The 12,279-nt window shown below is 34.9% G+C and overlaps 1 protein-coding gene across 1 annotated transcript; it reads left to right on the forward strand.

Moving 5' to 3' along the window:
- The first annotated feature begins 5,947 nt into the window (after positions 1-5,947).
- Positions 5,948-6,917, forward strand: LOC108986272 (non-specific lipid-transfer protein 1-like). Its single transcript, XM_018958837.2, has 2 exons — positions 5,948-6,400; positions 6,645-6,917. Exons 1-2 carry the CDS (start codon positions 6,051-6,053, stop codon positions 6,652-6,654), a joined length of 360 nt encoding a protein of 119 aa, XP_018814382.1. The 5' UTR covers positions 5,948-6,050; the 3' UTR covers positions 6,655-6,917.
- Positions 6,918-12,279: the final 5,362 nt, after the last annotated feature.

Here is a 12,279-nt window from a genome sequence, read left to right on the forward strand (position 1 = left end):
GTTCATCGAAAACATGTCTGCTCATGATTATTTTGCGAAACACAAGATCAATACATCTATAACCTTTGTAATTTGAAGCATAGCCAAGAAAAATGCACCTTTTGGATCTGTAAAACAGCTTGTTCTGATTGTAGGGATGAATAAGAGGAAAACGTGAACACCTAAAGACTTTAAGAAGAGTGTAGTCAGATTGTTTTTGAAGTAACTTGGCATATTGAGATTGATTTTACAATATTGTTGTGGGTAACCTATTAATGAGGTAGACAGTAGTGTTAAAAGCATCAACCCAATATTTTGAGGGGAGTTTTGATTGAGCTTGGAGAGCTAATCCATTCTCTACTATATGTCTGTGTTTTCTTTCTCCTAAGCCATTTTGCTGAGGAGTATAAGACATGATAACCTTCTCATGATGCCATTAGATTCAAGGAATTTAGTGAACTAATTTGAAGTGAGTTCACCTCCTCTGTCTGATTGGAATGTTTTAATTTTGGTGGCTAGCACATTTTTAGCCATACATTTGAATTTAATGAAGCATTCAAATGTTTCAGCTTTTGAGTGCAAGTGGTATATCCAAGTGAATTGAGAGAAATTGTCTCTGAATGTCCCATAGTATTTGTAGCTATTATTAGAAATAATAGGTGAACACTCCAAATATCAGAATGTATTATTTCAAGAGGTTCGGAGGTTACATTATCTAATTCAGAAAATGGAAGAGAATTTAGCCTTGACTAGTTGACAAGATTCATAAAAGGAATTGTGTTGATTAGACTGAGTAACAAGAAGTGGAGCAAAACTCTTTATTCTATAAAAAAACAAGGGAAGAGGGATGTCCTAATCTCTTATGCCAAGTGGCTGAATATGTTGTGAATCCAATGAAAACTTTGATTTTCTTGACTTTGTTTGTTGACTTGGATAGGTAGATTAGATAGAATCCATCTTTACTTTGTCCTTATAAAAGAATCTGGCCGTGCATTTGTCATTCACATAATAGAAGGAGTTGGTCAAAAGGAACCAACAAGAGTTGTCAGCACAAAATCTTTAGATGGATAATAAATTTGCAGCAGTAGAAGGACAATGAAGGATGCTATTCAATTTAAATGATTTATTAGAGTTATGAAGCACAGTGGAACCTCTGTTGGCAATAGACAAACCTGTACCATTACCTACTACCACCTCTTCATCACCTTTGTATGGTTCTTGAAGGGACAAGTTTTCCAAAGCAGTTGTTAAATGGTTGTTGGCATCGTTATTTGCATACCAAAGCTGCTCTTGAGTTTCTTTTGTTGCACAGTTGGTTCTAGCTGCCACGGCAGCAAGCTAAGCTGGTGGATGTTTGACTTGATAGGCAAAATTCATATGTTGATAGCAATCCAAGGCTTGATGACAAACTTTTCCACAAATTTGGGAGGGGGCCTGATTGGTTGAATCAACATGAAAGAGATTCTTGGAGGAGTTGTTGCTGTCTGACTTTTTTGGTTGTGTTTAAAGTGATTTTTGTTCTGTCCTGAAGGTTTCCGTTTGGAATGAGAACCAGAAAGGTCTCTGAGTCAGTGTTGAAAGGTTGATGATTTCCCAGTAGAGCCTCGAATTTGAGAAGTTCCGCTTGAAAATCTTGAAATGACATGAAGAACTCTCGGGTGGCAAAATTGAATGAGGTTATGAATGCTATGTATGCAAGATTGAGTCCACCAAGAATGCAGGAGATTAGATCATCATCTTCTACTGGCTTTCCCATAGTCGTTAGTTGATGAGACCAAGATATTCAGAACAGGTCCACGAACCTTGCTACAATGTTTGAAGTTGACGTTTTAGGTAAACAACTCTAGATCTTGATTGAGATGCAAACCTAGAAGCCAAATATGTCCACACTTGTTTTGAAGTATTCAATCCATAGGAGGACAAAATGCTGTCAGAAAGTGTGGTAGTAAACCAGCCAAGGAATTACTGGTCTATCTTCTGCCACAGTGTAACTTGAGTTGATTATAGTGGTTATTTTTCCAGATTCATCAAAAAGGAACTGGGATGGGCATGGTTTTGAGCCATCGACTACACGCATAAGTTCATGGCTTCTGAGAATGGGCAGGAACTAGGGGTGTAAACTCAAACCGGAAACCCGGAAAACCGGATCGGTTTTACCAGTTTTGAACCGGTCCGGTCCGGAACCGGTTTTTAAAACTTAAAAACCAGCCGGTTCCAGTTCGGTTCCAGTTCCGGGATTTTTTGGACCGGACCGGACCGGTTGATTAAAAAGAATAAAAAAGAATATTTTTATATATAAATTTTATATAAAATATTTTATATATATTAAATATTAATATATATAAGTTTTATATATAATGTATAATTATAAATTTTTATGTGAAATTTTATATATAACATATATATTCATATATGAAATAATTTCTTATTATAATTTATAAATTATTACATAAAATGTTAATACTAAATCACTAAAAGTTTATAACTAATACTAATATATAACTTATAACTATACCAATAGTCTAATATTAATACTATTTTATAGTCTAATATATTAATAAAAGTATAAAACAATTTTTTTTAAATCAATTTTTTTTTTTATAAACAAATTTTTAATGACAAATTATGAAATTTACATTTTAAAAAAACCGAAAACCAGACCGGACCGGACCGGAAACCAGTAAAACCGAAAGTACCGGTTTAGGAGGATAACCGGTGCGTAATCGGTTTTGAAAAATACAAAACCGGTACATACCTGTTCGGTCCTAGATTTTATCCAAAACTGGATCGGACCGGACCGGTTACACCCCTAGCAGGAACTGTGATACCCAATTCAAATAATTTGATCCATCTAATTTGGTGGAAATGTGGTGTGTAATGCTAGGCAGGATCAGAGAAGCTATCCTAGGACAACTCTGATATCAAGAAGAATACAAAGCACACTATGAATATTTTGGTCTCTGCACAATAGAACCAGTATTGCATTGATTCTAATTTATACAAAGTGTAGTGTACAAGAATAAAGAAATATAAAATCAAGAGAATAACTACAAATATTTTTTTTTATCATGTACAACTAGATACAAATCAAGTATTAATGCAGCAAATCAATCATTGGATATTTCCTTGTGAGTCTTGATCTGCAATGAGGTCCTTTGATTCAGGGATGCTATGATCTTGTTGCCATAGTTGGAGTTGGGGTGTTGATTTGCATATCTGTTAACAGTGGCTCTACCAAAATTAAATTAAAACTAAGTTTATGAGAAATAATAAATATATATTAATATGGATCCCAAATTTTTTTATTATGCGTTACTAGACGTCTTAATATAAAATCCAAAATAAAAATATATAAGAAAAATCATTTAAGGTTGATGATTTCTATGAAAATAGTTTAAAAGGTTTATCTTCTAGACTTCACTAAGCAAGAACAAATTTATTTAAAGTCTCAATTGTAGCATTATATGCTTCATTTGATACGAAAATGTTTAGATTTTACATGAAACTTGGTAAATTCTACCTTACATACTAGATGAATGAAATATGACATTCTAAAATATCAGTTGATAGTTTCTATGAAAAAAATAAGTTTTAAATATTTTATTACAAAAATAATAATAGATGAATATCATTTGATGAACATTGTCGTCAGAAGTCTAAAATAAATATTAAGTTGTGTTTAAAATTTTATTTCTACATGATGTATGTAGTAAATTATTCTTGTGATTTTTGTGAAATTAAGATTAAGATTTATCTCTTTTTATTTTACATAAACGTATTATACGGTAGAAAAGTTTGCCTCCTAAAAAAAAATAGCCTTGGATAAAATAGCTTGGGAACAACAATTTTGAATAAAATAGCCTTGGAATTTGAATTTGTTCTCGAATTTTGATAGAGGATATAAAAATTTAAAGCTGTTCAAGGATGCATGTAAAGTTAAAGTTATGATCCTAGCTATTAAATATGCATGTTGTATATATGGTTTGCAAATCTAATATTATTCTTTTTTAACAGTACGGTAGAATTTATAATTATAATCATGATGTAGATTTTTTAATGTGAAGTGCTTAAGCCTGTCATCATTATACCAAAAATAAATGAAAAAACTGAATCTAGTATATAAAGAAGTATGACTAAATTATGAATAAATATCTTACCTAACTTGATTAAAAAAAAAAAAAAACTTGCCTAACTTGTATGTGTGAAATCCTAATGAATCAATATATTAATACATTGGGTAATTATATTTAACATTGTGGGAATTCCATCTCAATGAAATTTCTTTAATTTCTTCTTTATAAGGAGCCCACATTAATTTTTCTAGCATATGTAAGTTGGGAAGAAACATTTTGCATTAAAAGTTATAAATATTTTTTTTTCAAGTTCGATATATATATATATATATATATATATTGTCTTGTTTACAATATATTGTTGTTCATGGATTCATGTAAGTTTAAAGCTTATTCCTAATAATTATGTCCTATATATGGTTTACAAATCTAATATTTCTTATATATTGGGGTGGCAATAACAATATTTATCAACTTTTAAATTTGTTAATTCTCAATTTTTTTTTTTTTTTTATAACAGTTAGGGCCAGTTTGGATTTGGATTCAAACTTATCTCAATTTATCTTATTTAATCATTATAACTTTATAAAATTTCAACACAAAATATAATAAACAATTCAACTTTTCCAAATCGCAAAATAATAATAATCTTAAAAAATAATATTTTATTCAACTTTCATTTCAACTCAATTCAATTCAGTTCAATATCCAAACGCAATCTTAATAAACAGTATCAATCACCGAGATGAGAATATATTAATTATGCATATATTTTCTGTTGATCCAAATTTAAAATAAATATTTTATGTGCAATTATTTTTATATATTTTATTAATATAATCGGTTGTATCAATTTTTTTTAATATAAAATAAATTTTTTAACCAATCGTATCGAAAAAATTAGTAAAAAATATACAAAAATAACTAAATTTAAAATATTGTTAAACCAAATTTAGATGAATAGAGATAGAGAAATACATAGACGCAGGGCGGATTCCAAATACTGATAACCGAGAAAATTGAGAATATATATGTTTACCCGGCCGATGCATTTAGGTATATAATTTTATGAGCTCTTATAATTTGTCAAGTCATGCATTGCATTTAAGGAGCTCAACAAGAATTTAAAACGTTCTAATGGGAACGCACAAAGAGTCAAAGAAAAGCACTGAATGGTCCCAACTACCATCTGATCCCCTCCTCCAATACCACACGTACATTTGGGCCCATTCATACGGAAACACTCTGACCGAATTTATTTGAATTATGCTACACAGAATTTACATATTTTTATATATTGTTTAAAAATATATAATTTTATTTTTTTATTTTTATACTTCATATTTTTTTTATTTTAAAATATAAAATATAAAGATAAATAAAATTATATATTTTTAAATGGTGTACAGAGTTTATATATAGAATTTTTTAATTTATTTTATTCCATCAAATTCTTCTTATTATTATTTTAAATTTTTATATAAAATATAATAAATAATTTAATTTTTTTAAATTTTAAAATAATATTAATATTAAAATCATTTACAAGAAACTTTTCAATTTCTTATAATGAAAAATGTCAAGTTGCTTCCCTCTCATTTTTATTGAAGGTATATTTTATTTTTATTTTTTTAATAATTAAGAAAATGATTATTTATAGAATTTTTTTAAAAATATTTAAAAATGTATAAAAAATATTTAAATCTATATATATAATTGTACGGGCAAACTCATAGAGGTGAGCAAGCTGCCAAACACGCTTGTAAAAAAGATAGCAATAAAAAGAAAACAAAAGTTTTCACCCTCGTGTAACTCACCCTTTTACATTAAAAAAAAAAAAAAAAAAACCCCTGCATAAGGCCTTTACCTGTTAGCTATACTCCTCTATATAAACAACACAGCTGTGTAACCAAAACTCACTCGAGCATTCAAAATCTCTACAAGCTTCATCACCTCTCTTTAAATTCCTCTCCTTCGAGTGACTTAACCGTCGACAATATGGCTGGCTCCTTGGTCCTTAAGCTCTCAGGTATGGTGCTTCTGTGCATGGTGGTGGCTGCACCCGTTGCAGAGGCGGTCATAACATGTGGGCAGGTGGCTAGCAGCGTGGGGAGTTGCATTGGATACCTCAGGGGTACGGTTAGTACAGTCCCTCCAAGCTGCTGTAATGGGGTCAGGAGCCTCAACAAAGCGGCCGCTACAACACCTGACCGCCAGGCCGCCTGTGAGTGCCTGAAAAAGACCGCTGGTTCCATCCCCGGACTCAACCCTGGTCTTACTGCTGGCCTCCCTGGCAAATGTGGTGTCAGCATCCCTTACAAGATCAGCACCTCCACTAACTGCAAAACGTAAGCCGCCTGGCAAATGTCGCGAATCTAACATTTTGTTTAACTAAATTGTTAATCCGATCGGTATCTTTTTTACCTTCCGCTATGATAGTGTATGCTGTAGCAGTGCAGTACTAACTGTTTTTAATTACCTTCCCACGTACAGAAATTGAAAGGCAGAGTTCTGATCCACAAGAACATCATGTCTACAGTTTACTGATGTTTAGTTTTGTTTCTAATTTGGTTGTTTGTTTTTGTGTTGCAGTGTGAAATGAGGCCGACGGAGAAGAAATTTTTCAGCCACAGGATATAACTAAAGTAGCTAGCTAGCTATCTATCTATCTATCTATCTATCTTGCTTGGGATAAATAAAAAAAAGGGCGTTTGGGCCATGTGAAGGCTCCTCATGAGGGAGCCTCGTATTCATATATGTACTGAGTCCTGTTGCTGTTTTATCGATTACGGACGCTACGTGCTGCTTCATTTTCTGTAATAAATAAATATATATCTATGTATTAAACAATATCCTGTGTCTACATCTTGCTTTCTTATTTCTCTCTCTTTTTTATTTGTCATCGCTCGATCAAAATAATTATGTGTTATTTTCTTGATCTCCTTTTCCGGTTTGCAAGTTGCAACCCATCGCCCTAAATCTCTCTTCCACTATTTATTATTTCGAAAGAGAAATAATTGTTATAGTCGTGTGTGAGTGATAAAGATTGCATAATATTTTAAAAAAATAAATAAATACTCAGTTATATAAAATAAATATATTTTTTTTTTTGAAATGAGTGTATAACATCACATTCTATACTGTTTTACTAAAGTAGAAAAGGGCAATGCGATGTTGCTCCCACGCGTTTTTGTACCCACTGGCAGTATGTGAGCGGTGATTACTGTGCTTGCTAGACTTTGTTGTCGGTGATGACATACATCATGTGTTACAGCGAGCTTACCCATATAATTAATACAATTAATGTCACGAATATAGGATTTGAAATTGAAACTGCAGCTAGCTATATATATATATATATTTGAAGGACCTAAATATGAAAATAAAAATATATATTCGGGGATCTAACATCACTTCAAAAATAAAAGTTTTTAACCTAATTAACTTCTTCTAGAAGAACTCCTATGCGAAGTCTTTATATCCTGTTCTGATTTTTCCTTTTTTTTTTTTTTTTTTCACCCAAAACTAGCATTAATATAATTTCTGAGTCTTGTACATAAATTTATTGGTCGGAAAGGTCGGCATTAATATCAATGTCTGCCATCAATTTCGAAAGTTACTATCGGTTTGAGCGTTGCTGTTTTATCTCAAAAGAAAGGTAGAAGAGGAGTTTTTTTTTTTTTTTTTTCCTTCCTTGACAAATTGAAAGATGGCAACCACAATCTATTTTCACCGACTCATTTTATAATCGTATTTTAAATTATGAATGGCATTTTAATAAAATAACTAAAAAATCAATTATAAAAATAACATCATTTTATTACAAATATTATTTCCATTTAAAACATAATTATAAAAAAATTATATATATAATTATAAAAAATATTTTAATCACAAATAGATTCTATAAAAATAAACTCACAAACAGATTATATGACAACAGATCCTATTTTAGCTTGATTTAATATGTTAAATTATAAAATTATTTTTATCCATATATTAGATCTAACGTATTATATAAAATCTTATTGTGTTCTACTTTTATAAAATTTTTTTGTAGGTGTAACACTTCTCCAAGTTCCTATTCTTACAAATTTCCTATAACTATTAGAAAAACAAAAACTCTTCACAACCTCCTAACACTCTACACTCCACATTAATTTTAATTTTTTTTATCAAATATTTATTATATAAATAATGAATAGAAAATTTAAATTAATTTAAAAAGAATAAACTCAAAAAAAATTTAAAAAAAATATTAAAAATTTAAAAAATTTAAAAAAATATGAAGTATAGAATGTGGTGAAAGTTGTGTAGTAAAGCTCATTTCTGCTTTAATTTTATATGATTAAATTTTAAATAAATAATGTTATGTTGAGAAGTTGTAATTGAGGTGTAGATGAGTTGGCGGACTATCACTTCTCTAACTATTACTATTCTTACAAACTTCCTTTCTGCTTTCCTATTTGTAAAAAATCTACTCAACCTCATACTATTCATACAACCTCCACACTCCACATTATTTTTAATTTTTATTATTTTTTTCTTTTATTAAATATTTATTATATAAATAATGAATAAAAAATTTAAAAAGAATAAACTCAAAAAAATATTTAAAAAAATATTAAAAATTTAAAAAAGTGTGGAGTGTGGAGTGTGGTGGAGATTGTGTAGCAAAGCTCTCCTATTTGTGGCTGTCAAAACAAGGTAAAACTTATCAGACCCACGAAATGGATATTAATACCGACTTTTCCATATAAATAGAATCTCAACTTTTTATTTGATTTATTGAAGACAAGATAGAAGTTAGAAAAGAGAGAGAATATGAAAAGTTGAAATGAAAAGTGCTTTTAAGATTGAAAGATGAATAGATTCAAGTCGAAAAAAATACTTTCAAAAATTTTGAAAAATTTGTTTAACCTTCAATTTCCCACACCGGCCACGACGATAAATCCTCATAGCCGGCTACTTTCGAAGGAGCCATTGGTCTGTCACTACTACTCAAGTGGAGTTGGAATAGATGATATGCATGATATGCGACCCCTAATTCAGAAGACATGATCTTGCTTGGCTCTCAATTGCCGTGACATTGTCAATGTCAACTCTGAGCGAATCTTGGAGCATGTTGGTTTGTATATTGCAATGTTTTGACGGAGTTAAGGCTCACTTTCGGTTGCCCAATCTAAGACATCTTGCATTTCCTGGACATGGCCTCGTCCAAATTGCTCCCCTCCCCAACACTTGGAGGACTATGTTGTCGTGCTGTGTGATTTGACGACAAGCCTTAGGGGTCGCGGGAGAGGAAAGTCCAAACCTTACCGTTCGTGAATTCTTTTTTGTCCACTGTGTCAGACAACATGATGGGAATCAATGCAGCTTTCGTCTTTGAACGAGGTACATGGTTATGCGTTTGGAGCCTTGTTATTTTCATGTTAAAAATTGGAAAAAGAAATATTTCTTTGCCTCCAGCATTGGATGAGAGTACCTTATGAGTGAGGCTGGTTGTTGTGAGCTTCCAGTTAGGGCCTCGTGGCGCAGTGTTTTGAACGGCTTTAACTCCAACGTCACTCTCTCTAGAAGGGAAAAAGAACCTTTGAGTGTTTTTTATTCATGGGTTGAAGATAACCTGAATGCCTTGTGGTCCGATGCAATCATCACCCGAAAGAACATAGACCATTTCTTGGTGCCATAGGATTGGTCACGAGCCATTGGCCGTTAGGCCCTTGGTTCAAAGGGACCAAGACCTTCTCATGGGCGAAAAAGGTCTACCCCATTCTCCGACAAACCCTAAAGGGAAGGAGCCATGTAGCGAGGGTGTTGGGGCTCGTGGTGGGTCATGCACCTGCTACAATCCCCCTAGTCCAAAGAGGGGTTTTGGATGTCCCTGATCGCCCAATGTCTCTTTGTCTCGTGCTCATAGAGAAACTCAAAGCTCCCCCCCTCCCCCCGCACTGGCACTCCTTGGCTGCCTTATTGAGATCCTTGACCTAGGGGTGGAAGACATAGACTTGGTGTTAGACCCTTCAGTTTTCCACACAATTACATAAGTCTTCCAGGGCTTTTCCCTCGAGGCCTTGTTTGAAAGGTTTGAGTTGTCATCATATTCCTTGGCAGCGGGTGACTCTATGGATGTATTGGATGTTGGTGGGGAAGAGCATCTCCTAATTGTTAGCGAGGTTGTGGTTGAGGATGTTGAGGTGCTATTGATTTGCCCTAGTCAGCACAAGCTACAGTTTCCAAGAGAGTACCAAATTTCCCAGGGGGCAGATTCCCTCTCGTCGTTTCCCATAGGGTGGGATTTTTTGTAGCATCCTTGCCCATCCGTGTTTCCTAGTCCGATATGCCTCTTGGTTAGGAAACTCCATTGGCTCCCTTTCCCAAAGGGCCTTCCTCGCCCAACCTTGCTCTTGACGTGGAAATGCAAGCTAATGACGAACATTGGGAGAATAAACTCGTGACTCCTTTGCCGATCTCGGGGACATTCCCTATGCCTCCTTCTCCAGTTACTTCTTCGACAACTCTTGCAGAATAGATGAGCCATACTTTACTTGGCACAACCATAAGGGAGTCTAGTCCTTGCCTGTAATCGCCTCTCTTTTCCCCGTTTGACCTTCTACATCTAGCTCGCCCACGGGAAATTGTTTAGATCCTTCAGTTGGCTAGATTGTTCAAAAACTCGAGCACTTTCTTTCGCCAGTATGTAACCTCACACAGGTTTGTACCATTTCTTTCTTTGTGTCGTTATCTAATCTGTGTCCATTCATCATAGGGATTAGCTTTTTGGCCCATTGGATTGCTCATTGCCAACCTAACTTTGAGGAGCAACTGTGGTTCTCACACTCCTTCAAGGAGGGAGCTCACCAAGTTGTTTTAGAGGTGATGGAGGTGAAGGAACAATGGGAGGATGCATACTCCCGACTGGGTTCTCACTTGTGTGTCCAAGAGGTTGAGATTGTCATCCTGAGTGTTGAGGTTTCTGGCCTGCAGTGTGCTTTGGAGGTAGAGAGATCCTCCTTAGAGGGGGCACTGAGTGAATTGGCCTAGGTGCGAGAGTGTGAGCAGGAGGTCAACCATGCATCCATGATTTTGGAGCATGGGTTAGACGCCGAACTTGATCGTGGTGATAGACAGGAGGTTGATTTATAAGAGTCGAGAGGCGAGAGGGCTTGGTGAATGGCGTGAGATGTGCTTGATTGTTGTTTGGGTGAAGGCTAACCCACATCGTGTGTTAGTTGTTGGCCTTTGATCGCCCATTGCGACTCAATCGCATGCACGTTGCTAACACTTGACTTGGTGAGGGGCAAGAGATGTACTCGACTGCTGCTTGGGCGAAAGCTAACCCCGATAGCATGCATGTTGTAAGCATTTAATCGTCGAGTGTGAGTGTTAGCATTGATCACATATGCGTTGCTAACACTTGGCTTAGTGAGTGGAGGGAGATCTGCTCAACCGTTACTTAGGCAAGCCTAACCCCAATCGCGTGCGCATTTTTAGCTTGTGATCGTTGGGTGCAAGTGTTAGTCTTAATCGCATGCATGTTGTTAACGCTCGACTGTGTGATTGGCATGAGATGTGGTCGACCGCAATTTGGGAGAAGGCTAGCCTCGATAGTTTGCATGTTGTTGGCCTTTGACCGTAGCTGCAAGTGTAAGCCTCGATCGCATGATCGTTGCTAACACTTGACTTGGTGAGGGGCAAGAGATGTACTCGACTGCTGCTTGGGCGAAAGCTAACCCCGATAGCATGCATGTTGTAAGCATTTAATCGTCGAGTGTGAGTGTTAGCATTGATCACATATGCGTTGCTAACACTTGGCTTAGTGAGTGGAGGGAGATCTGCTCAACCGTTACTTAGGCAAGCCTAACCCCAATCGCGTGCGCATTTTTAGCTTGTGATCGTTGGGTGCAAGTGTTAGTCTTAATCGCATGCATGTTGTTAACGCTCGACTGTGTGATTGGCATGAGATGTGGTCGACCGCAATTTGGGAGAAGGCTAGCCTCGATAGTTTGCATGTTGTTGGCCTTTGACTGTAGCTGCAAGTGTAAGCCTCGATCGCATGATCGTTGCTAACACTTGGCTTTGTGAGTGGTAAAAGATGTGCTAGACCGCTACTTAACCCTAGTCGCATATGCACTGTTAGCATTTGATCATCGGGTGGGAGTGCTAGTCTCGATCGCATGGGCGTTGCTAACGCTTGGTTTGGTGAGTGTTGGGAGATGTGCTTGAC

The sequence above is a fragment of the Juglans regia genome, chromosome 3, assembly GCF_001411555.2.
Source record: "Juglans regia cultivar Chandler chromosome 3, Walnut 2.0, whole genome shotgun sequence".
Taxonomy (NCBI): domain Eukaryota; kingdom Viridiplantae; phylum Streptophyta; class Magnoliopsida; order Fagales; family Juglandaceae; genus Juglans; species Juglans regia.